General features: G+C 37.8%; 1 protein-coding gene across 2 annotated transcripts in view; it reads left to right on the top strand.

The window, feature by feature from the left end:
* The window catches only part of CERS3 (ceramide synthase 3), a 125,155-nt gene that overhangs the window by 20,228 nt on the left and 77,854 nt on the right, over window positions 1-27,073 (top strand). For both annotated transcript variants that reach the window (XM_067755882.1, XM_067755883.1), the window contains exons 2-4: window positions 2,200-2,373; window positions 19,292-19,409; window positions 25,284-25,402. In XM_067755882.1, coding sequence (XP_067611983.1) covers window positions 2,201-2,373; window positions 19,292-19,409; window positions 25,284-25,402 — 410 coding nt within the window. In that variant the 5' untranslated portion in view covers window position 2,200. The remainder of the gene's footprint in view (window positions 1-2,199; window positions 2,374-19,291; window positions 19,410-25,283; window positions 25,403-27,073) is intronic.

The following is a 27,073-nucleotide window of genomic DNA, read 5'->3' on the forward strand; positions in this document are numbered from 1 at the left end:
TGAAATCAGAAATCTGTAATGCTGATACTCCACTCTGATCCTCATCTCTGATTGAGTCTTTCCGCTCTCTTGGGTCCCACTTCCAACAGACTTGTTCTTTGGCCTCTGGTCCCTTGAGTTTTGTATTTTTTTCCCTCCTTCTCATTTCTTTCTTGGCCTCTCTTTATTCTCTACCCAGTTTAGATCTCACGTGTAATCTCATAAATGGCGTGATCAGCAGGTTCAGCTGCCTGATACCACTGCTCTCTGCAGCTTCCAATTTCTGACCATATTTAGTGCTTCAAACTCCTAATTGCTCTTCAGTCTTCCTGTGTCCTGAAATGTACTCCATATTGCTGCCAGAGAGCAGCCATGTGTGTGCCTGGCCGAGGGTTCTGGAGGCTGAAACCCAGATCTCATTCTGCTGGCAAGAAGGGCTGTGTCTGCCCAGAGGGGACACCATCCTGTAATCGACACAAAGATACCACGTGGGCTCTCAGAGGACCTGGCTGCCCAAGCAACCTTTCTAAAATATCTGATTATTTTATTCCTCTGCATAATACTCTTCCTGGGTTCCATTGGTTAAAGCCCAAGCTCCTTAGCCTGGATTGCAGACACTCTGTGACCAAGTCTGAACTGTCTCACCAGCCATTTTTTTTTTTTTTTAAGAAGATGTTGGGAGTAGGAGTTTATTAATTAATTTATTTATTTTTGCTGTGTTGGGTCTTCATTTCTGTGTGAGGGCTTTCTCTAGTTGTGGCAAACGGGGGCCACTCTTCATCACGGTGCGTGGGCCTCTCACTATCGTGGCCTCTCTTGTTGCGGAGCACAGGCTCCAGACGCGCAGGCTCAGTAGTTATGGCTCACAGGCCTAGTTGCTCTGCGGCATGTGGGATCCTCCCAGACCAGGGCTCAAACCCGTGTCCCCTGCATTAGCAGGCAGATTCTCAACCGCTGCGCCACCAGGGAAGCCCTCACCAGCCTTTTGATGAGAGTTACTGTATGATTTATTACCCAAACTGGGACACTTATGAAAGGAAGGGGCACTATTATTAATTATGCCAGGACAATAAACCGAGACTCTGGGCACTTGTGTGTGACCCAGCATCCCACACCTTGGATTCTTAGGCTGTGGTGGAACCACACTGCTGGTGGTGTTCCATGGGCACGTGGTATTTACAAATCAAGAGGTTTTGACAGAGTTATTTTGACCACCCTGCTGTGAATCTGTGGACGTTTGACTTCTTTGTCTGATTAACTGTTAAAGGATTACATCAAAACATCCTCAAGGTCAAAATGTCAAGATTAAAATTGTCATAGCCTAAATGATGAGATTGGAGCATCTAAATGTTCTTCTATGTTTCTGGTTACTTGATCAGTGTACTTTCTCTCCTTAAAACTTCTATTCCCTCTTTCCCATTTTCCTGCCTTTCTCTGGTTTACTTCCACTTACCGTTTAAGACATCTTGAACATTGTTCAATATCATCTGCTCCAGTGGGCTTTCCCGACGCATCTTGGCTGGGCTCAGTGCTGGTCACCTTGTTCCCACAGCACCCACTACAAACCTGTTTCATTGTACCTGAAAAAAGTGTGTCAGAGTCGTCTGTCAGGCCTGCCTTGCCCACAGAATATAAGGTGCTTAAGGCAAGAACGCTGTCTTTTTAATCTTTGCATCCTCAGTGCCTAGCACAGGGCTTGACAAATAATAGAATCTCTGTAAATATTTGTTGACATGGACTAATTTGAATTCTTTATTGTAATACAAAGTTAAATATGCTTGCCCTTTATCTCCTGGAGAAGTTCTTAGGATACTAGCGAAGGTTTATACATACTTGGAACTTTCATGAGGTTGGCCTTTGGCATGTTGAAGTTGTAGAGATTATTGTTAGATTAATTTTCATATGATAGAAACATATAAGAGGAAGACACATACCCATAATATTAACACATGTTGTGCCAAGAGTGTGAACAGTGGTGTATTAAACTTCAGTTTGCCATGCCACAGCCGAAATTCTTCTGAGAGTGTTGGCAGAGTAATTCCTGTTTAATGTAATGAAGCTCCATGAAACCCGGTAAATAATAGTACTCCGTTCTGTTCAATAATAGTACCCTGTGTTCTAAACTCTCGGGTTTAGGTATTTTGATTAAAGGTGTCAATGTTGTCTCAATTTTAAGTATTTGTTCTATAAATCTAATGTATTCTTTTTCCATCTCTCTAGAATGTTTCAGATGTTTAAAGAATGGTTTTGGTTGGAAAGATTCTGGCTTCCTCCAACAATAAAGTGGTCAGATCTTGAAGATCATGATGGACTCGTCTTTGTGAAACCCTCTCATTTATGTATGACCATTCCATATGCTTTTGTCTTGATAATTATCAGACATTTTTTTGAAAAGTAAGTAGTGTTTGTATGTCTTTCCTCCCCATTCCCCTTCTTTGCCCCACCTCTAGAATAAAGAATTTTGGTAAGATTCTTAAAGAATGTGTTGTTCAGAGGTCACCACTAATGGGCTACAGGTTCTTAGGGGAGTTCATGAAATTAAATGCACACTAAATATTATCTAGACTGAACAAATAAAAATTAGAAACACAATCTCCTCAAGTACATTAGTTTTACAATGAAGAAAATTGAGATCAAGAGAGGTTAAGGATCACAGAGCTTATTAGTGTCAATGACGGTACAAGAACTCAGCTTATGTTCCATGTACCATGTTGTCTGACAATGGATATGCATCCCCATGTCTTTGTTGGCAGTATTAGGGGAGTGTGACTAGGGGATGCATTATCATTTTAGAATGCCTATAAAATAGCAAAAATGGCTCATTAAAGACCAAACTTAATATTGCTTTATAGCATAGTTTACTTTAAAGGTTTATTGAAAGTTTTAATAGCAGACCTTCATTCCAAGGTATAAGGAAATCAAAGAAAAATATCACTTTGCTTTCTCAGAAAAAGTAAACTTCTTTTCTTTTTCTTAATTTAATTTAAATAGATATTACCTCCAACCTTCTATTAAAACTGTACTAGTGTTATGTTAACTGAAGATAAATGTTCATCTATAATCTCTGTAGTTGTCTCTATTTCAAAAAACTGTTATTAGCACATTAATTTTTTTGGAGCAAAAACAATATTCAAATGTCAAGATTTGGATAAACTTAAGACAAAATCTGATAAAGATCATTTTGTCCAAGACTAACTGTAATGCAGATCACATGTTTATAACCATTTGCAGGGTCCTTATCTCAAGAGTTAGTTTGACCAACTCTGTTTCATGGATTGTCCAAAAGGTTTTTGTACAAATAACAGCTTCACTTGGGCCAACAATGTGCTATTGCTATTGGGAGGAAAAGAAAGCCCCTCAATACCACTAAGCTCTAGCTGAGAACATTTGAAAATGTTCTCCCTTTTTGACAGTTAATTTTACTTTTACTCACATGTTTGGATTCGTCAAAGAATGCCTAAATAAAGTAGCATTGTGCCACTGCACTTCCAAATTAGCAAATTACTCTGCTGTCCTGAAATACTTGCTTTTCTTGCAGTGTCTGGTGATCTTTGAACTTGTCATCCAGGTCCTCTACTTATTTGCACTGCAGATTTCCTACTTTTTGGTGGACAGATCCATTTTTAACATTTTGATCAGATAGTGAACTAGAAAAATTTTTGTTTGCCAAAGCAGCATAGTTGTGGAGGACCAACTTGTTATGCCCTGGTCTTGGCCTCTCCAACAATTATCAGGAAGGAATCCAATCTTCTTTTAATTCCTAGGACCATTCTTGCTTCTTCTCAAGGGGTTAAGTATAGTCTTTTGTAACTCCTTACAACTTTAACTACCAATTACTCACGCTTAGTTTTTTCCATCCCATGACACTACAGAAAACTATGTGTTGCTCCACTAATCTCATATCTCTCTTTTTTTTCATATTTCTTTTAATGCAATAGAAGGAAGGAAAATTTAACATGGGAGCAAGATCATGCTTTTTGAAGTATAAGTTTATATTTTTTCAGGGCTTCTATATCATTTGCCTTAGACTAAACCACTTAGATCATAAATAAAATATTACTTACACCTTGCATTTGAATAGAAACTTATATTTTAAGAGGTACAGAAAATCATAAGTGGTGTGATCTCAGTCAAGAAAATGAGAGGTAAGTGAGATGGCCAAGGTCACATGGTTAGTATGTCGGGAGTAGATCTGGGACTTTAACCCCCATGGTATGACACCAGGTTCAGGGTTGCTGGGTTTTTATTTTCCCCTGTACCGGTACTTCTTGGACTTTCACAATGAAATACTCCTGGTGGCAAAAGAGAGTAAATTAATATCCTTTGGGAGTATAGAAGACATGGCTTAAGGGAATGATAGCAAATGTGAACTTTTCTTAACTATCAAAAATTCGTATAAATTTGACACAGTGTTTCAGCATATCCTATGGTATATGTATCACAAGAACGCTTCCTTCTTTTGTCCTGGACTGTGTTTGTGTTACACCTCCTCATTCTAGGAAGTGACCAGGAGTTGTGATTTGGCTGGCTTATTTTTATCTTTTAGTACTAACCAGGAGCCATTTAAGATGAGGAAGTAAGGGCTCTTCCCAGAAAGGAGTAGAGAGACAGATGGATAAAGAACAAACAAGTAGATCATTTGAAAGTGACTGACATTTGCTTTGTATTTAGAATTTCCTTTCCTTACAAGTTTTACCTTATGTTTTAATTTTTTTGGTGGGGAGGGGTCTAGAATAACAATTTCTAACTAGTATATCCAGACTCTTCTATACATTCTTTTTTGTGTCTGAAGTATGATTTAGAGAGGATCTAAGCTACTCAAATTTAAGCACTTGTGGAATAAGCACATTATCTCAGAGTAAATTATGGTCCTGGAAGAGCCCAAGGCAGGGATGGGGGTGGTAAAATCAGAAGGTAATCTTTTTGCTTTTACTTAATGGTACAATGAATAGATACCCCACCTCTACCATTTCCACTGAGCAACATGAGGGCATGATGGGATTCTTTAAAGAAGGGTAGGTGTAGCAGTTTACAGGAGTTGAAAAAGGATTGTTGCTAACCGTCTTCAATTGAAACAGTCTCAAAATAGTACATTGGACTTAAATGTTATCTGAGACTTGCATTACTTCAGATATTTTGTTCTCTCATATAAAACCCTCTGATTAAATCTGGTCAAAGAGCCTTTCAAACCTTAGGAAATGGGAGTCAATCTTAATGGCAATAGGCTATTGTTTCTGTTTAGGAGAAGTATTTAAACTTCACATGCTTTTTTTTTTTTGCGGTTCGAGGGCCGCGGGCCTTTCACTGCTGTGGCCTCTCCCGTTGCCGAGCACAGGCTCCGGACGCGCAGGCTCAGCGGCTATGGCCCACGGGCGCAGCTGCTCCGCGGCACGTGGGATCCTCCCAGACCGTGGCATGAACCCGCGTCCCCTGCATCGGCAGGCGGACTCTCAACCACTGCGCCACCAGGGAAGCCCTCACATGCTTAATATCAGCCTAGGCCTGCCTTCTTTTTTATTCTACAAAACAATATTGAAAAAAAAAATATGTGGGGCGTAGTGCTCTGGGATTCCTTGGCTTTTGGCTCACAGGTAACTGATGTAGTGCTAAAGGAAGAGCGGGCTATGTGGGTGTCTGAATGAGGCCATCTGAGGGCTCAGTTCTGCAGTAGTAGCAAACCTGAGACTCATTCCCTGGTAATTAACCTAACTTTGAACCATTTACATGGGAGCAGAAGTTCACGTTCTCTTTTCTTCCTCTTGGACTTTTCCCTTCTATTCTGTATCAATAAAATGAAAGTTCAGGAAATTTCATCTTAGTCTAAGGTCCTTCTAGAGCTAAGATCTGTCATTTCCCTCTTCAGTTCAGTTTATCAAATACTTATTGTGCTTCTTTATTCTCTCCTTTTTCAAAATAGGTTTTTAATTAAGTACCTATTCATATTTATTTACACTTACATAACATGAATTGATTGATTTTCTAGATTTCTTTGAAATGAAAGGATAATGCTAAAGTAGAAAACTGTACTTATATACTTCCTCTGTTCTACTGAAAATGTTATTTCTGTCCTTGAAGCCTGGACATGTTAACAAACAGGACCATTATTTCTCTTTTCTTTCTTTCTTTCTTTCTTTCTTTCTTTCTTTCTTTCTTTCTTTCTTTCTTTCTTTCTTTCTTTCTTTCTTCCTTCCTTCCTTCCTTCCTTCCTTCCTTTCTTTCTTTCTTTCCTTTCTTTCTTTCTTTCTCTTTCTTTCTTTCTTTCTTTCTTTTCTTTCTTTCTTTCATCTTTATTGGAGTATATTTGCTTTACAATGGTGTGCTAGTTTCTGCTTTATAACAAAGTGAATGAGTTATACATATACATATGTTCCCATATCTCTTACCTCTTGCATCTCCCTCCCTCCCACCCTCCTTATCCCACACCTCTAGGTGGTCACAAAGCACCGAGCTGATCTCCCTGTGCTATGCGGCTGCTTCCCACTAGCTATCTATTTTACATTTGGTAGTGTGTATATGTCCATGCCACTCTCTTACTTTGTCACAGCTTACCCTTCCCCCTCCCCATATCTTCAAGTCCATTCTCTAGTAGGTCTGTGTCTTTACTCCTGTCTTACCCCTAGGTTCTTCATGACATTTTTTTTTAATTCCATATATATGTGTTAGCATATGGTATTTGTCTTTCTCTTTCTGACTTACTTCACTCTATAAGACAGACTCCAGGTCCATCCACCTCATTACAAATAGCTTAATTTCATTTCTTTTTATGGCTGAGTAATATTCCATTGTATATATGTGCCACATCTTCTTTATCCATTCATCCTCTAATGGACACTTAGGTTGTTTCCATCTCCTGGCTATTGTAAATAGAGCTGCAATGAACATTTTGGTACATGACTCTTTTTGAATTATGGTTTTCTCAGGGTATATGCCCAGTAGTACAATTGCTGGATCATAATGTAGTTCTATTTGTAGTTTTTTAAGGAACCTCCATACTGTTCTCCATAGTGGCTATACCAATTCACATTCCCACCATCAGTGTAAGAGTGTTCCCTTTTCTCCACAACCTCTCCAGCATTTATTGTTTCTAGATTTTTTGATGATGGCCATTCTGACTGGTGTGAGATGATATCTCATTGTAGTTTTGATCTGCATTTCTCTAATGATTAATAATGTTGAGCATTCTTTCATGTGTTTGTTGGCAGTCTGTATATCTTCTTTGGAGAAATGTCTATTTAGGTCTTCTGCCCATTTTTGGATTGGGTTGTTTGTTTTTTTGTTATTGAGCTGCATGAGCTGCTTGTAAATTTTGGAGATTAATCCTTTGTCAGTTGCTTCATTTGCAAATATTTTCTCCCATTCTGAGGGTTCTGTTTTGGTCTTGTTTATGGTTTCCGTTGCTGTGCAAAAGCTTTGAAGTTTCTTTAGGTCCCATTTGTTTATTTTTGTTTTTATTTACATTTCTCTGGGAGTTGGGTCAAAAAGGATCTTGCTGTGTTTTATGTCATAGAGTGTTCTGCCTATGTTTTCCTCTTAAGAGTTTGATAGTGTCTGGCCTTACATTTAGGTCTTTAAACCATTTTGAGTTTATTTTTGTGTATGGTGTTAGGGAGTGATCTAATCTCATACTTTTACATGTACCTGTCCTGTTTTCCCAGCACCACTTATTTATTTTTATTTTTTTAAATTTTAATTAATTAATTTATTTATTTTGGGCTGTGTTGGGTCTTTGTTTCTGTGCGAGGGCTTTCTCTAGTTGCGGCGAGTGGGGGCCACTCTTCATAGTGGTGTGCGGGCCTCTCATTGTCGCGGCCTCTCTTGTTGCAGAGCACAAGCTCCAGACTTGCAGGCTCAGTAGTGTGGCTCATGGGCCTAGTTGCTCTGTGGCATGTGGGACCTTCCCAGACCAGGGCTTGAACCCGTGTCCCCTGCATTGGCAGGCAGATTCTCAACCACTGCGCCACCAGGGAAGCCCACAGCACCACTTATTGAAGAGGCTGTCCTTTTTCCACTGTACATTCCTGCCTCCTTTATCGAAGATAAGGTGACCATATGTGCATGGGTTTATCTCTGGACTTTCTATCCTGTTCTATTGATCTATATTTCTGTTTTTGTGCCAGTACCATACTATCTTGATTACTGTAGCTTTGTAGTATAGTCTGAAGTCAGGGAGCCTGATTCCTCCAGCTCCGTTTTTCGTTCTCAAGATTGCTTTGGCTTTTTGGGGTCTTTTGTGTTTCCGTACAAATTGTGAAATTTTTTTTTCTAGTTCTGTGAAAAATGCCAGTGGTAGTTTGATAGGAATTGCATTGAATCTGTAGATTGCTTTGGGTAGTAGAGTCATTTTCACAATGTTGATTCTTCCAATCGAAGAACATGGTATATCTCTCCATTTATTTGTATCATCTTTAATTTCTTTCATCAGTGTCTTATAATTTTCTGCATATAGGTCTTTTGTCTCCTTAGGTAGGTTTATTCCTAGATATTTTATTCTTTTTGTTGCAATGGTAAATGGGAGTGTTTTCTTGATTTCACTTTCAGATTTTTCATCATTAATGTATAGGAATGCCAGAGATTTCTGTGCATTAATTTTGTATCCTGCTACTTTACCAAATTCATTGCTTAGCTCTAGTAGTTTTCTGGTTGCATCTTTAGAATTCTCTATATATAGTATCATGTCATCTGCAAACAGTGACAGCTTTACTACTTTTCTGATTTGGATTCCTTTTCTTTCCTTTTCTTCTCTGTTGCTATGGCTAAAACTTCCAAAACTATGTTGAATAAGAGTGGTGAGAGTGGGCAACCTTGTCTTGTTCCTGATCTTAGTGGAAATGCTTTCACTTTTTCACCACCGAGGATGATTTTGGCTGTGGGTTTGTCATATATGGCCTTTATTATGTTGAGGAAAGTTCCCTCTATGCCTACTTTCTGCAGGGTTTTTTTTAATCATAAATGGGTATTGAATTTTCTCAGAAGCTTTCTCTGTATCTATTGAGATGACCATATGGTTTTTGTCCTTCAATTTGTTAATATGGTGTATCACGTTGATTGATTTGCATATATTGAAGAATCCTTGCATTCCAGGAATAAACCCCACTTGATCATGGTGTATGATCCTTTTAATGTGCTGTTGGATTCTGTTCGCTAGTATTTTGTTGAGGATTTTTGCATCTATGTTTATCAGTGATATTGGGCTGTAGTTTTCTTTCTTTGTGACATCCTTGTCTGGTTTTGGTATCAAGGTGATGGTGGCTTCGTAGAATGAGTTTGGGAGTGTTCCTCCCTGTGCTATATTTTGGAAGAGTTTGAGAAGGATAGGTGTTAGCTCTTCTCTAAATGTTTGATAGAATTTGCCTGTAAAGCCATCTGGTCCTGGGCTTTTGTGTGTTGGAAGATTTTTAATCACAGTTTCAATTTCAGTGCTTCTGATCGGTCTGTTCATATTTTCTATTTCTTCCTGATTTAGTCTTGGCAGGTTGTGCTTTTCTAAGAATTTGTTCATTTCTTCCAGGTTGTCCATTTTATTGGCATAGAGTTGCTTGTAGTAATCTCTCATGATCTTTTGTATTTCTGCAGTGTCAGTTGTTACTTCTCCTTTTTCATTTCTAATTCTATTGATTTGAGTCTTCTCCCTTTTTTTCTTGATGAGTCTGGCTAATGGTTTATCCATTTTGTTTATCTTCTCAAAGAACCAGCTTTTAGTTTTATGGATCTTTGCTATAGTTTCCTTCATTTATTTTTCATTTATTTCTGATCTGATTTTTATGATTTCTTTCCTTCTGCTAACTTTGGGTTTTTTTTTTCTTCTTTCTCTAATTGCTTTAGGTGCAAGATTAGGTTTTTTATTCGAGATGTTTCCTGTTTCTTAAAGTAGGATTGTATTACTATAAACTTCCCTCTTAGAACTGCTTTTGCTGCATCCCATAGGTTTTGGGTCGTCGTGTCTCCATTGTCATTTGTTTGTAGGTATTTTTTTATTTCCTCTTTGATTTCTTCGGTGATCGCTTCGTTATTAAGTACTGTATTGTTTAGCCTCCATGTGTTTGTATTTTTTACAGATGTTTTCCTGTAATTGATATCTAGTCTCATAGCATTTTTGTCGGAAAAGATACTTGATACAATTTCAATTTTCTTAAATTTACCAAGGCTTGATTTGTGACCCAAGATATGATCTATCCTGGAGAATGTTCCATGAGCACTTGAGAAAAGTGTGCATTCTGTTGTTTTTGGATGGAATGTCCTATAGATATCAATTAAGTCCATCTTGTTTAATGTATCATTTAAAGCTTGTGTTTCCTTATTTATTTTCATTTTGGATGATCTGTCCATTGGTGAAAGTGGGGTGTTAAAGTCCCCTACTATGAATGTGTTACTGTTGATTTCCCCTTTAATGGCTGTTAGTATTTGCCTTATGTATTGAGGTGCTCCTATGTTGGGTGCATAAATATTTACAATTGTTATATCTTCTTCTTGGATTGATCCCTTGATCATTATGTAGTGTCCTTCTTTGTCTCTTGTAATAGTCTTTATTTTAAAGTCTATTTTGTCTGATATGAGAATTGCTACTCCAGCTTTCTTTTGGTTTCCATTTGCATGGAATATCTTTTTCCATCCCCTCACTTTCAGTCTGTATGTGTCTCTAGGTCTGAAGTGGGTCTCTTGTAGACAGCATATATATGGGTCTTGTTTTTGTATCCATTCAGCCAATCTGTGTCTTTTGGCGGGAGCATTTAATCCATTTACATTTAAGGTAATTATCAATATGTATGTTCCTATTCCCATTTTCTTAATTGTTTTGGGTTCGTTATTGTAGGTCGTTTCCTTCTCTTGTGTTTCTTGCCTAGAGAAGGTCCTTTAGCATTTGCTGTAAAGCTGGTTTGGTGGTGCTGAACTCTCTCAGCTTTTGCTTGTCTGTAAAGGTTTTAATTTCTCCATCAAATCTGGATGAGATCCTTGCTGGGTAGAGTAATCTTGGTTTTGGGTTTTTCTCCTTCATCACTTTAAATATATCCTGCCAGTCCCTTCTAGCTTGCAGAGTTTCTGCTGAAAGATCAGCTGTTAACCTTATGGGGATTCCTTTGTGTGTTATTTGTTGTTTTTCCCTTGCTGCTTTTAATATGTTTTCTTTCTATTTAATTTTTGACAGTTTGATTAATATGTATCTTGGCGTGTTTCTCCTTGGATTTATCCTGTATGGGACTCTCTGTGCTTCCTGGACTTGATTAACTATTTCCTTTCCCAGATTAGGGAAGTTTTCAACTATAATCTCTTCAAATATTTTCTCAGTCCCTTTCTTTTTCTCTTCTTCTTCTGGAACCCCTATAATTCGAATGTTGGTGCATTTAAGGTTGTCCCAGAGGTCTCTGAGACTGTCCTTAGTTCTTTTCATTCTTTTTTCTTTATTCTGCTCTGCAGTAGTTATTTCCACTATTTTATCTTCCAGGTCACTTATCCGTTCTTCTGCCTCAGTTGTTCTGCTATTGATCCCTTCTAGAGTATTTATTTTATTTATTTATTTATTTATTTTTCTGCAGTACATGGGCCTTTCACTGCTGTGGCCTCTCCCTTTGCGGAGCACAGGCTCCAGACGCGCAGGCTCAGCAGCCATGGCTCACAGGCCCAGCCAGTCCGTGGCATGTGGGATCGTCCCAGACCGGGGCACGAACCCGCGCCCCCTGCATCGGCAGGCGGACTCCCAACCACTGTGCCACCAGGGAAGCCCGATCTAGAGTGTTTTTAATTTCATTTATTGTGTTGTTCATCGTTGCTTGTATCTTTAGTTCTTCTAGATCCTTGTTAAATGTTTCTTGCATTTTCTCTATTCTATTTCCAAGATTTTGGATCATCTTTACTATCATTATTCTGAATTCTTTTTCATGTAGACTGCCTATTTCCTCTTCATTTGTTAGGTCTGCTGGGTTTTTATCTTGCTCCTTCATCTGCTGAGTGTTTTTCTGTCTTCTCATTTTGCTTATCTTACTGTGTTTGGGGTCTCCTTTTCGCACGCTGCAGGTTCATAGTTCCCGTTGTTTTCGGTGTCTGTCCCCAGTGGCTAAAGGTGGTTCAGTGGGCTGTGTAGGCTTCCTGGTGGAGGGGACTAGTGCCTGTATTCTGGTGGATGAGGCTGGATCTTGTCTTTCTGGTGGGCAGGTCCACCTCTGGTGGTATGTTTTGGGGTGTCTGTGGACTTATTATGATTTTAGGCAGCCTCTCTGCTAATGGGTGGGGTTGTGTTCCTGTCTTGCTAGTTGTTTGGCATAGGGTGTCCAGCACTGTAGCTTGGTGGTCGTTGAGTGAAGCTGGGTGCTGGTGTTGAGATGGAGATCTCTGGGAGATTTTTATGTGGAGCTGGGAGGTCTCTTGTGGACCAGTGTCCTGAAGTTGGCTCTCCCACCTCAGAGGCACAGCACTGACTCCTGGCTGCAGCACCAAGAGCGTTTCATCCACATGGCTCTCTTCTCTTCGAACCTGCTAGGCACTGGTTTGGCCCAGACCTGCTGGGATCAGACGAGACCACATAATTTGTGCCGTACCTGCCAAGGAGCAAGTCTTCTTTAAATTAATGCTTTGACTGTAGATATGATCCTCATATCCACAAATATGCTATGGATATGTATTTTTATCCATTGTGTATACTTATCCACACTTTATCTCTCACATGATTCCCTAGAGGGGAATGTTATACTTCGTTTGGCTTTGAGATTGGTTGTATTCCCTTACTGAATAAATCTTCTTTTCTTAATCCTGCTTTGCTTTTTTATTTTTGCTAATTTCTTCATTTCTAATATTTGAGGAGATAACATTGAGTGAGTGTGATTGAGAACCCTGCCATATTAAACCATTTTGTATTTGCGTTATTCTACTAGTAAAGACAGTGAGTGTTTTCTCCAATAAAAATTTTTAACTAGTAGGTTAGATAAATGACCCAATTCTGTTATTTATCCAAAATCCTGTCATGTATGTTTTTTGAGTCTTTGTTAGTTTTAAGATCATCTAAGTTTTTGTTTTATTTGGAACTTTTATGCAGAGGGGGAGTTAATCATATTCCTTGAACCACAGCATGTCTTTGGTCTGTATTAGATCTCTTTTGATTGATTGACTGATTTCAATTAACTTTTTCATTAACTACCTTTTATCCTCATTTCCTAGTCCTGTTGCCATTCTTGCTGTAGGTATTTGATGGCTTTTTGTTTGTATAACCCAGTCAAACATGAGAATGAACATAAAGTACATGTATTGTTAGTTGACATAAATGGTATAGTAAGAAGACCTTCTTCCATATCTTCTTTTTTTTTTTAATATAGCACTGTGCTTTATGATCTATCCACATTGCTCTGTGTACATATGGTGCATAATAAGTTTGTTTTTTATGTCTCTGAAATGTATAGGTCATTTTCAGGAGAACTTAGGCCATCTGGAAGTTGGATTGGCTTATATATGTTATCAGAGTATTTTAGGAAAATTTTTTTATTTTTATTTTTTTATTTTTGGCCATGCAGTGTGGCATGTGGGATCTTAGTTCCCTTATCAGGGATTGAACCCATGCCCCATGCATTGGGAATGTGGAGTCTCAACCACTGGACCGCCAGGGAAGTCCCTAGGAAAATTGTTATTCAACTCCGTGGTTATAAACAATGAATTTAAGGGTTAAATGATCATTCATAACTAAAATTTCCAGCATTTAATTAAACACAGAAACTTCTAAGTAAGTACTAGAATAGCCTGACCCGGCAGATAATGGAGCCTTTGTTAGAAATGAAGGAAGAATAGGGACATATCATGCTTTTAAAAAATCATCTTTACTGAGGTATGATTTACATACAAGAAAGTTCATCCAAAATTTGACACATTTTGACAAAAGTAAACAGTCATGTAACTATCACCACGATTATGATATAGGAGATTTCCATTGGCTGAAAACACCCCTGTACCCTATTCAGTTAATCCTCTTCCTACTTACTATCTCCTCACAATCACTAAAATGCTTTCTGTCAGTATAATTTTGCCTTTTCTAAGATTTCCTATAGATGGAATCATATAGATTATAGTCTTTTGTGTCTGATTTCTTTCACTTAGCATAATGCTTTTGAGATTTTTTTCATGTCATTATATGTATCAATGATTCCTTGTCATTTCTGAGTAGTCTCAACATATTGATATATTGCAATTTATTATCCTTTAATTAGTTGATGGAAATTTGGATTCTTTACAGTTTTTGGCTATAATGAATAAAACTTCTCTGAATATTTGAATAGAAGAATTTGGGCATATGCTTTTATTTCTCTTGTTAAATTGCTAAAATGTTCTTCAAAAGACATTGTTAATGTATGTGTATCTATACAATAGATTATTTGGCAATAAAAAGGACTGAACTCCAAATGCGTCCAAATACCTTGATGTATCTCAAAAACATTAAACTCAATGAAAGAAGCCAGGCACAAGCAACCACATATTGTATGATTCCATTATGTTAAATATCCACAAAAGGTACAGCTATAAAGACAGGAAGTAGATTAGTGACTGCCTGTGGCATGATTAACAGGAAAGAGGGACTAACGTAAATATGTATGAGGTATTATAGTGGGATGATGAAAATGTTCTAAAGCTGACTCATGGTGATAATGTACAGCTTGGTAAATTTAATAAAAAAGAAAAAAATCACTGAGTAGTATACTTGAAAATGGTGAATTATACGATATGTAAAAATGCATTAATTGTTATTTTTAAAAGATGTCAGTAAAATTAAAAGATAAGACAGACTAGGAGAAAATGTGAACAAAACATATATCTGATGAGGGACTTAAATTCAGAATATATAACTCAATAATATATTAAATTCAGAATATGTAACTCAATAATAAATAACTTGATTTTTTTTAATGGGCAGAATATTTGAGCAGAAACCTCACCAAAGGAGATATACAAATAGCAAGTAAACACATAAAAAGATGTTCAACATCATTAGTCATTAGCAAAATGCAAATTAAAACCACTACACACTGAAAGTTAACAAAAATGTCAGAGTAAGGGCCTCTGAAAATTTTCTCCTTCCTAAAATCAGAAAACTAGCAAAAACTGTCAAGATCAACTTTTCAAAATTTAGAATTAGTCAAAGACTTGCAGCAATCTGGAGAGTGTTATTTAAGAAAAATAGCTGACTGTTGGAAAGAACAGCAAGCTTTGTGGCATTTTAACTTGCCCTATTTCTGTCCTTACCTTTCTTCCTCTGTGATAGTCTTGAAAAACCAACAGCCCACAATTTCAGTGGAAACCAGCAGCCTGGCAGCCGTTGAAGGAAGCAGAACAGAGTTGGAGCTCCTTCAAAGCATCATTCCCAAAAAGCTGTCATTATCTGACCTGTCTAGTGGTTCCCTGGAAGGGCATTACTCACAAGCTCTCTTTGTTTGCCTTTTTCCTTGGGGAGAAGAAGGGTGCTAAAACAATTAAATGCAATCGATTAACTTTGGAACTGCCTGAGGTAATGGATAGCAGTTGGGGCAAACAATAAACTAACAGCTTTTCTTTTTAAAGGATAAGCTGGGAAATGATATGTCCATAGGGGGTTTTGAAAAGCTCTGACTTATTCTTGGAAATTAGAAGACCACTTGAATTTGTAGAGCTTTGGGCATGCCCAGGGCCATCCACATGCTCAGGTAAGACCTTAGTAGACCTTAAGTTCTCACCTCTGGATGACCTTGAGGCTCTGTGCAAACAGGAAGTGAAGGCTAAGGCAGAGTTGCCCACTATCTTAGTGTTGAAGTTGTGCCCTGAAACATACACAGAGCCCCTTAGTAAACACTGGAAGACTTATTGGTTCCAGGCATTTAAGGAAATATCTGTCTAATCATTAGGAGACCACTAAGCTAACCTAATAGATACTTTAGTGCCCACACATGACAAAGAATACAGACTTTACAGATCAGTTCAAAAATGTAAACAAACAAATGAACAACAACAAACTCTGAGTATGGGGATAATCTGATTTCCAGAGTTGTCACATTATATTATTAAACTTGTCCACTCTTCAACAAAAAATTATAAGACATGCAAAGAAACAAGAAAGTATGGCCCATACACAGGAAAAAAACAGCAATCAATAGAGTGTCCCTTACAAAGCCTAGATGTTGGACTTCTCATTAGACAAGACTTTAAGTCAGCTATTTTAAATATGTTCAGAGAACTAAAGAAAACCATGCTTAAAAACTAAGGAAAGAATGAGAACAATGTCTCACTAAATTAAGAATATCAATAAAGAGATAAAAATTATAAAAAGAAATCAAATAGAAATTGGGACTTGAAAAGTACAATAACTTATATTAAAAATTCACTGGAGGGCCTTAACAGCATATTTGAGCAGGCAAAAGAAAAAGTCAGCAGTCTGAGGAAAAAAAAAAATGTAGAAAAACAAAGAGCCTCAGAGACCTGTGGGACACCATCAAGCACAGCAACATATGCATAACAGGAACTCCAGAAGAGGAGGAGAAAATGAACAGAATTGAAAATATTTGAAGAAATAATTGGCTAAAAATTTCCCAAAATTTGATGACAAACATTAATCTATATATCCAAGAAGCTAAACAAATTCCAAGTAGGATGAACTTAGAGAGATCCATATCTAGATACATCATAAGCAAAATGTTGAAAGACAAAGAAAGAATCTTGAAAGCAGCAAGAAAGGAGCATCTCATCACATAAAAGGGATCCTCAGTAAGATTGAATTGATTTCTCATCAACAACCATAGAAGCCAAAGGCAATGGGAGGACAAATAAAAAGAAAGAAAAAACTGTCAAACAAGCACAACTATCCTTCAAAATGAAAGAGAAATTAAGACATTCCCAGATAAACAAAACCTGGAAGAATTTGTTGCTAAGCAGACCTACCCTATGAGAAATAATAAAGGGAGTCCTACAGGCTGAAATTAGAGGACACAGACATTAACTTGAATCCACATGAAGAAATAAAGAACACCAGTAAAGTTACCTACATAAGAAATAAAAAGAAAATATAAATGCATTTTTTGCTTGTAACATGTTTTTCTCCTATCTGATTTATAAGGCAACTGCATAAAATAGTAATCATAAATGTATGTTGATGTGAACACAATTTATAAATATATAATTTATATGACAGTAACAGCACAGAGAGGAGAGATCATGGAATTTTTGTATAGTGCTGAAATTATTTGGCTATTAATCTGAGCTAGGAGGTTATAAATTAAGGTGTTAATTGTAATCCCTAGATGAACCACTAAGAAGGTAATTTTTAAAAACAGTAAAAGAAAAATTTAAAAAGTACGCCAGAATATCTATTTAACACAGAACAAGATAGTAATAGAAGATATGAGAAACAAAAAGGCATAAGCTATACAGAAAATAAATAGCAAAATGGCAGATATAAATCCTGTCTTATCAGTAATTAAATGTAATTTACATTAAATGTAAATGAATTAAATACTCCAACTAAAAGGCATAGATAGGAGGACTTGATAGATATATATGATCCAACTATATGGCTTCTACAAGAGAAACACTTTAGGTTCAAAGAAATAAATAGGTTGAAAGTAAAAGGATGAGAAAATATATACCATGCAAGAAGTAACCAAAAGAGAGCTGGAGTGGCTATACTAATACCAGACAATTTAACAGCCTTTAAATTGTTATTAGAGACAAAGGACATTTTATACTATAACAGGGTAAATCTATCAAGAAGATATAACATTTATAAATATATATGTAACTGGCAACATAGTCCCAAAAACGTGAAGCAAAAACAAACAGAATTGAAGGGAGAAATCGACAATTCAACAATAACAGTTGTAGACTTCAGTACCCCATTTTCAATAATGGATAGAACAACTAGGCAGAAAATCAACAAGAAAATAGAAGACTTGATTAACATTATAAACGAACTAGACCTAACAGACATCTGTAGAGCACACCACCAATAATAGCAGAATACACATTCTTCTCGTGTGCACAAGGAACATTCTCCAGAATAGATCACGTGTAAACCATAAAACAAATCTCAATACATGTGAGAGGATTGAAATCATACAAAGCATGTTTTCTGATCACAATGGAGTGAAATTAGAAGTCCATAACAGAAGGAAATTGAGAAATAAGCAAATATGTGGAAATTAAACAGCATACTTCTAAATAACCAATGGGTCAAAGGAGAAATCACACGGTAAATTAGCAAATAGTTTGAGATGAGTGAAAAAGAAAGCACCATACGAAAACTTATGAGATTCAGCAAAAGCAGTGCTTAGAGGGACATTCATAGCTGTAAACACCTATATTTAAAAAGAAGAAAGATCTCAAATCAATACCTTCTACCTTAAAAAACAAGGGGAAAAAGCAAACTAAATTTATAATAAGCAGAAGTTAGGAAATAAAAACTAGAATGTAAAAATCAATAAAAACCACCACACATGCAATAGAATTTAAAATTGCAATAGAATTTAAAATTAAAAAGACTGGCAATATCATCTACTGGCAGAGATATGGAATAAATGGAACTCTGGCACCTTATTGATGGGAATGTAAAATAGTGCAGACACTTTGGAAAACATTGGGCCAGTTTCTTATAAAGTTAAACGTATACTTGCCATACAACCCATCAATCCCTTTCCTAGATATTTACCCAAGAGTCATGCCATTTTTCATAAGTTAGAACTTCAAATAGGGACATAATAATTTCTTGAAGATAGTATCACCAAAGAAAACCATAATAACAAAACTATTATTTATTTTAATCCCTGGTAGTCTTAAAAATGAAACTCTAAGTAAAATGGCTTATCTCAGTTCCTGGATCTTGTATATAAATATATTTGGGTTTACATAAAATGGATTTTAGAACTGTGCAAGTACAGTTGACCCTTGAACAACAAGGGTTTGAACTGCAGGCTCCACGTATAAGCAGAATTTTTACAATAGTAAGTACTACAGTACTAGATCTAGTACTGTACAACTAGTTGGTTGAATCCATGGATGTGGAACCTCGGATATGGAGGAACCACTTACACGGGGGCTGACTATAAGCTATACAAGGAGGATTTTCAACTGTGCTGCTGAGGGTTGACACCCCTAACCCCCATGTTGTTAAAGAGTCAACTATATTTTATTTTTTTAAGTTATTGCGTGTATAAAAGTTCTCAAATTTTGCTCTCTTTGAGTTTCTGTAAGGCAGATACTGGCTTTAGATAGCCCAATGACTGATCTTTCATTTGGAATCTAAAATTACAGCTTGAGTTTTCTGGTGACATTGTGAATTCATTCTCAGATTTTGAACTTACTTTTGTTCATATTTTTGTAGGTTTATTGCTTCACCTCTAGCAAAAACAATTGGCATTAAAGAGGAAGTTCGAAAGAAGATTATACCAAATACTGTTTTAGAGAATTTTTTCAAACATTCCACAAGGAAACCATCTCAAGTAAGTACAGATTCTTCGTTTTTGTATTTTAAAATCTCCTTTCTTTTTTTTTTTTTTTTTTTTTTTTTAAATCTCCTTTCTTAATGTTTCAATCATCTGTGGTTTACCTTATCTGTGCAAAAAAATCTGTTTCAGTTGAGCAGCAAATGACTTGAATCATTTGATTTTTTTTTCTTTATTGATAAGTTATACAGCATTCTGAGCATAATATAAAATGACAAATAAATATTATAATATAAAACTACAAACATTGCTAGTGTTGAATGCTAACAATCAATGCCATAATTTGGGTGTACATGTCAAAATTTAATTTTTAATGGTAGCATATATACAAATATACTAATGAAAAAAGATCATTGTTAAGGCAGAGTTGCCCATATCTGACACTTTTGATAATTGTGACACCATCAATATACACTACACACACTATGAAAGTGTCTATTGGGTGGCTTTCCTGAGCAGGACACTTTACTTTATCCAAGGCCTCGAAATACTCAGAAATATACTGTGCCCCTACCCACTCCCCAGAGATAGAACAGTTAGGAGAGTCACAAATCTCTTCTCAATATGAGATGTACTTGATGAAATGTTACGGTGCACTGCATGTTTACGCCACAGAAAATGGCTTTAACCTAAAAGTTATATTTAAAAATAATAGTGTCTAAGCAAGTCTAGTTATACCCCCGTATTTAAATGAGAGATGAAATAAAAACTTCTCCAAAAGTGGCACACCCTCTATGATGAATACAGACATCTCTCACCAGTAATTTAAAAGTCAAAAGTATGTGCTAACACAATTTTAGGATAGATAGATTTTTAAGGTCCTAAACTTGTCTGCTGAATTCACTTGCTTTTCCTATGAGCCTTTCTATCACTGGTCTGGTGGGCTCCCTGCACAAAGAAGCCACGTTGAGGTCTGACCACATAGCACGAGGCATCATGTTCAGAGTTGTTCACAGCTAGCCAGCACTGTCTCTAACTTGTTCTGCCCTCAACTTCTGCATGTGCCTTTTTTTCTAAAATGAGGACAGTCTGACAAGCCATCTCCACGTGTTATTTCCTTGTGCTCTAAAAGACTGCAGTCATTCATCTAAATACTGTTGTTACCACTGGTGATAATAATGCCTAAACATCATTTCATGTTTTTCAGACAGGAAATTATTTAGCTGTGTTTATGAAAAGTTAGGACTCTTTCAGAGAGTCCTTATTATCCTTCTCTGTTTCTCTCTGAGAATAACTAACCTTGGTAATACCTTGCAATAAAACATGAAGAACAGTGGTAGCTATCAGTTACTTGCTGTGCTTGCTGTACAGCTTTTTAGGATATTTTAAAATATGTAGAAAATTTGGCTCTTATCAAGTTTCTCTGCTATGGAGAGAAATTAGCCATGTGACAGTTAAAGAAAGACTAAGAAAAGCTGAAAGAGATTTAGAGATTAGGTCATCTTTCCTCTTTATGATCAAGATGAGGAAACTAAGGTCAACAGAGGAAATGACCTGTCCTAGGTCATGCAGCTAATCAGTGGCTAAATCCCCAGCTGGACCCTGGCCCATGGCTCCCTGTCGAGTGCTGTTTCTACTATGCCCAAATGATGTCTTTATCTGTGAATAGAATGTTAAAAATATATTTCAGAGTCTGGAGCTGTGTGTGTAAGTATTTGTTCTAACTCAATTGACAGTACACCATGGCTTAGTGTAGATATAATTTGGACATTTGCATCAAGTAAAAGAAATGTTATATATCAACTTCAAGTGTTAGAAAGCTTCCTCTACTAAACCATGAAGATGAAGGGACATAATTAAAACACCTAATTTATATTGCTCATAGATTACAAAATCAAGGCAGTATTTGTATAACAGATCAAGATGACAAGTTGGCCAGTAAAATGCCCATAGAATAAAAGTACTAGAACTTCGGAAGATAGAAGAATATAGTAGAGGAATGCAAAGCACCTGCCTTAAGAGTGATTTCAGATGTGGAAACAAAATAATATCACAATACCTCCACACATTAACTTGGCCAGTGTCATACAGATAGCATTTTTGCTTAATTTATAGCTGAAGTAAGACAAGTTGCTGGGAGGACTAAAAAAAAATTTTGTGCTGATTCAAGGGATGGGTGGGTATTCCGAACCTGTAATCTCAAGGCACTGCAGTGGTAATACAGGTACCTAACACCTGACTTTATTAAAAGAAACTGCGGACACAAATCTGAGGATGCTTCTTCAGCTGCAATAGACTGTACCAATAAAAACAAAAACATTTCAGTATATACAGTATCAATTCTGGACTGGTTAGCACAGAAGGGTATAACATGGTATTAATGAGGTCCAAAATGCTCCCAACTCCATTGGGAGTTGTTTTGTTTTGTTTTTTTCATTTTAAAAAATGTTTTAGCTGCGCCATGCGGCACGTGGGATCTTAGTTCCCTGAACAGGGATCAAACCCACACCCCCTGCATTGGAAGCGTGGAGTCCCTGGACTGCCAGGGAAGCCTCTCTATTGAGAGTTTTGATCTGCGATTTCGCACACTTCTTTTGTGACTGTGTATGTGCAGCTATGTGTCCACTGTTTTTATATGTGCGTGTTTCGCTCTGTGTGTATCTCAATGACAACTTCAAGATGTACTGAGAGAGAACCATGATAACATACCAATATCTCTGGCCAGCAGATCAATTTTCCTGCTGTTGGTAAAATGAAGGAACAGCAGAACTTATTAACTAGCCCATTTCCTCAGAAAAATCATGTTGAGAATTGCTGCAGAACAAATGAGTGTGTAGTTCTGTAAGATGTCTAAAGAAAATGTGGTGCCATAAGGCTGACATAAAGCAGGTATTGTGGTCCACGGGGCATTCCAGTTTGCTAGCTTGTCTCAACCACAGATTCAAACATTTTTAGGGCAAACAGCTCTCTAGTCCAGTTTATTTTATGGGTGAGAGTCAAAGAATTCGAGTGGCTCCTCCACAGTCCCAGAGGGTTGGTTTTTGCATCAAGTAGCCAGGCCTCATAGCCCCATTTGGTGCTCTTCCTTCAGGCCACACTACTTCTCCCTGAGGTTCTGCTTGAGAGCCTTTCCCTTCTACAGACACACACTCTATCGTGTCAGGCTAAAAACATGGATTGTGAGAAAAGACTGTGTGTGGAGGTGAGCAAATTAACCACTCTGAGCCTCAGTTTCCCCTTCTGTGAGCTGAGCATGTTAACAGCACTTACCTCACAGGACTCTCAGTTCAGAGATTGAATTGAGTACTTAGAATAGTGCCCAGCACACACTCAGGGTCAGCTGTTGTTATTTGTAGTCTGTGTCTATCATATAGACTTCTCCAGGAGCGTTCTCAAATATGTCTTCCCAACTTAAATTATCCCAAGAGAATGTCATTTGTTTCCTATTTATGCTTGTTTGTATTTCCATAACATCTTACACAATTTTCTGTACATAGTAGGTGTTCAGTAAAATGCTTGTTTCGTGTATCATTAACAAAATACTACTAAAGACTTTTGTTTGCAAGATGATTTCTATCCCAATAAAATTGTAGGTCTATGAGGCCAGTATTGCCAAGACTTTCAACCAGATTCATCTGTGCTCCAAATCAGAAAAAAAAATGCTTCAGATCATGTTTGATCACTGTCTTCTAGAAGCATTTATTCAGCAGGTATCTGTAGAAATGATGGGATAATAAAATTGGATTGTTCTCAGATCTGGGAAAATTCCAGTGTGAGGACAGGGACTTTGCTCACTGCTGAACACCGTCTCCACCTCTGCTCACTCCTGGCACTTCATTCTTTACACCTGCAAGAGGGAGACTTCAAAATGCAAACATTCTGTAACCTACAGATAAATTCCAGGCAAGGCCCTCCTTGCTGTGGCCTTAGCCACATCTTTCCTCCTCACCTCTCTGTATGTTTCCACCCTGCAAGGCCTCTATCTGTCCCTCAAGTGCCCCCAACTCCCCCATGTTCTCATCTCCAGACAACCTTACATGCTGCCAGGACACTCCTTCTTCATCCTCTCCTTCTTGGGGCATTTTTCAGGGTTCAGCATAAGTGTAGCTTCCAGAAACTGCCTATGTAAAGTTAGGTCCCATGGTACCGTTATCCTCCCCTATCTCAGCACTCATGACATTTTATTAGAATCCTTTGTTGCATTTTCTGACTTCCTCACCAGACAGACTTTACCCTGTGAAGGGGAGGCCCATACTGGTCTTTTTCATTTAGATCTCCAATAGAAAGCAGAATGCCTGCAGAAAGTAGACACCAATAAATAGTTGCCAGTTCAGTCTTGTCAAAAACAAACCAAAACAACAACAACAAAAAACAGCAGGTGAACCCTTGGCCTACAAAATAATAGGTATTAGAGAGGATAATTTACAAGGAAACAGAGTATAATGTGGGCTATATCTTGGTTTTGTTCTGTTTTGCTTTCTTTCTCTAGATTAAGTAATAGGCTAGCAGTTCAGTAGGTATGTAGTTGCAATTAGTCCTTTGCCTGTCTTCAGCACGAGAGCTTCTTTAGGAATTTTATCTACTGTTGTCCTGTGCGCCTGAACAATTATGTAAACTATACACAATAACATAGCAGAAGCTCCACGACTGATCACAGACAGCTGGGTGTGCAGCCAACTGGCCCATGGTCAGGCTTTGTTTGACCTTCACCAATCTTGGTCCATGATTGGTTTAAATTTACTTTAAACTTAAACATTTAAATTTAAGCATTAAATTTTAAAGTAAATTCAACATAAAAAAAAAAAAACCTAGCGATTTCACATCAGATTTCTGGGACTGCACTTTCACTCTGGGAGCCATCAGTCAGAGCTGGGTCGCCACTGTCCCTTTGGGATGGGCCATGTGCTTTCCTGTTGGCTGCATCCATATGGCTCCTGCTTATTTCCTCAAAACTGAGGCTGAGGGACAATTTTATTTTTCTCCTACTAAAGTTAGGAGTAAGCTGAAATATTTCTTGTACTCAACATAGGAAAACGAAAGATAAAGAAGACTGATGTCTCAAAAAATATTACAGAGCTTATTTCCTTGTGGAAGTGGAAAGTACTGTAGGTTTAACATATAAAGCATGTCTGTGTTGAAAGAATAAAACTTAAAATCCCACCATGAAGCAGACCTGGTCCTCTCAATCATTTTGGGTTCTTGTTTGGCCCTGGGAGAACTTCAAATCTGTGACCTTTGAGCTAATCCATCATCCATATTATTTTCAATTTTAAATCATAACCTACAACTTCTGCCTTCCAGAGGAGAAGCAATCGTCATTATTATAGTCAGCAATCCTTAATCATTTTTTACAATTTGAATTATTTCAGATTAGTTTGAAATAGGCTGTACATCTGATTAAATGTGAAACTTTTGGATCTGGTAGAAAGATTGTGTGAAATAACAGAAAAGACAGGAGCCTAAGTTCTTGTTTTCACTTTGCTACTGGTTTTAGGTCTTGGACAAGTTGTTAAAACCCTTGGAGTTCCATTTTTTTCATAAGAAAGAATGAAGAGATTGGGTTTGATTGACATCTTAAACTACACTACTCTACCTGGAACCTAGGAGGCCCTAAATAAAATTGGCTGAATGACTGAGCCACATATTAACTTGAATATATGGGTTGCTACCAACTTACAGAGAATTGGTTTTTCTTAACAACTCAGAGTTCTGGGAACTAACATTCTCTCTGTTTTGAGGGGTGTGTGTGTGTGTGTGTGTGTGTGTGTGATTCCATGAGCAAAAGAGGTAAATGCACTGGCTCAAGGTCTAATGCAGAACTCTCTCCTCTCCAGTGCACAAGCACTTGTAACCCAATCTCACTGTCTTTTGACTGCCTGCCACCCTGACTCTACTCTTAAGCACTCATTCATTTGTTTCATCCCCTTTCAGACTGATATTTATGGACTGGCAAAAAAGTGTAACTTGACAGAGCGCCAGGTTGAAAGATGGTTTAGGAGTCGGCGGAATGAAGATAGGCCTTGCAGGATGAAGAAATTCCAAGAAGCTTGGTAAGAAGGACAGTTAAAGCTTTTGAAATGGTACAGTTTTATATGGAGCAGAATAGTCATCTCAGAAGGAATCCTTAGGATGCAGCAGAAGAAGGGTTTGAACCCTCTCTGTCACTTACCAATCAGGAATTTGATGCTAGTCACTCATCCACCTCTTGTGCTTCACTTTCCTTCTCTATGAAACAAGGTAAGCTATGAACTCTCTTAGTTGAACAGGAGATGTTATGTACTTATCTTTAAAGTCCAGAAAAATCATAAAAATGTCTTAACCTGGTGTTTATCTTTTCTAGGGTATCAGTTGGCCCTAGCTCATCTGACTATCGCCTGTTTCTAATCACATTACTCTATCACATTATAAGAGCAGAGAATGTCTGAGAGGGTGCTGTCCTCCTCTCTCAACACTGATGGAGAGGACTTCTTTCTGTCTCACTTGGCTCTTACTCCACCCCTGCCTATGGACTGGGCAGCCAGTTCCTCTGGGTTTCTGCCTGGTTTAGTAGGGGGTCAGGATGAGCTGGGCAACACATAGGGTTTTTGCAGAGCTGACTGCTTCAAATACGTTCTGAGTGCAGTGAGACTGTACCACACTTATTTTTGGCTTCATTACAACTCTGTTTTTTTTTTTTTCTCTTTGCAGAGTATTATAGTATCGATACTTTAGGTTACTCCCTTGGTGGCAAAAACTGACACCTGTGCCAAAAAGAGGGTCTAGGTCATTGCTCTTACTTTGTTCCTCTTCTTTACATCCAGACAATGCCTGTTAGTTGGGAAATTTTTTTTTTTTTTTTTGCAGTACGCGGGCCTCTCACTGCTGTGGCCTCTCCCACTGCAGAGCACAGGCTCCGGACGCGCAGGCTCAGCGGCCATGGCTCACGGGCCTAGACGCTCCGCGGCATGTGGGATCTTCGCGGACCAGGGCACGAACCCATGTCCCCTGCATCAGCAGGCGGACTCTCAACCACTGTGCCACCAGGAAAGCCCAGTTGGGAAATTTTGATGCCACATTCTCATGCCAATAGCATTCCTTCTTTTTGCCTGTTTCTTAAGGTCCTCACATTGCCTAGTGACTTTCACCAGATGTTTTTGTTTTGATGGTAAAATGGATAGGGAGCTGGCATAAGACTCTCAAATAAAGAAACCAAGCCTGTGGAAGGCTAAACTTTAATGACTTTAAACTACCTATGCATTGCCGAGTACAGCCATCCTGCTGTGAAACTGGTGATGTTTAGAGGCACAGACCAAGTCTTCATGGTGTCTCGAGACTTTTTTCCTCATCAGCAGGCTTCCATTGCCTTTCCCACAGTGGCTAGAGGTATATGACCTGGTTTGTTTTCCAACTGCTTCTCTCTGAGTTTTAGCTCTTGAGAGATTGGTTAATATTGTGTTTCTGCTATGTCAGCTTGGCCCAAGTGAATCTCTCTGGACCGTCACTACAAAATACTACAAACTGGAGCTGTTTTCACATTACATCTTCCTGTTTTTCTGCTATCATTCATTTATTCATTCTTTCTTTCTATCAAATGATTCTTATCTTAAATAAAGTCCCCAGGCAGGGACTAACTCTCAGCCTCTGAGCTCAATCATACTGCAGTGAAATTCTGGGAATTTCTTATACATTATAGTGCCTTCCAGTTTATAAATAATCTTGGATTGATCCTCCTAGCAACAGTG

The sequence above is a fragment of the Pseudorca crassidens genome, chromosome 1 (assembly GCF_039906515.1).
Source record: "Pseudorca crassidens isolate mPseCra1 chromosome 1, mPseCra1.hap1, whole genome shotgun sequence".
Classification (NCBI taxonomy): Eukaryota; Metazoa; Chordata; class Mammalia; order Artiodactyla; family Delphinidae; genus Pseudorca; species Pseudorca crassidens.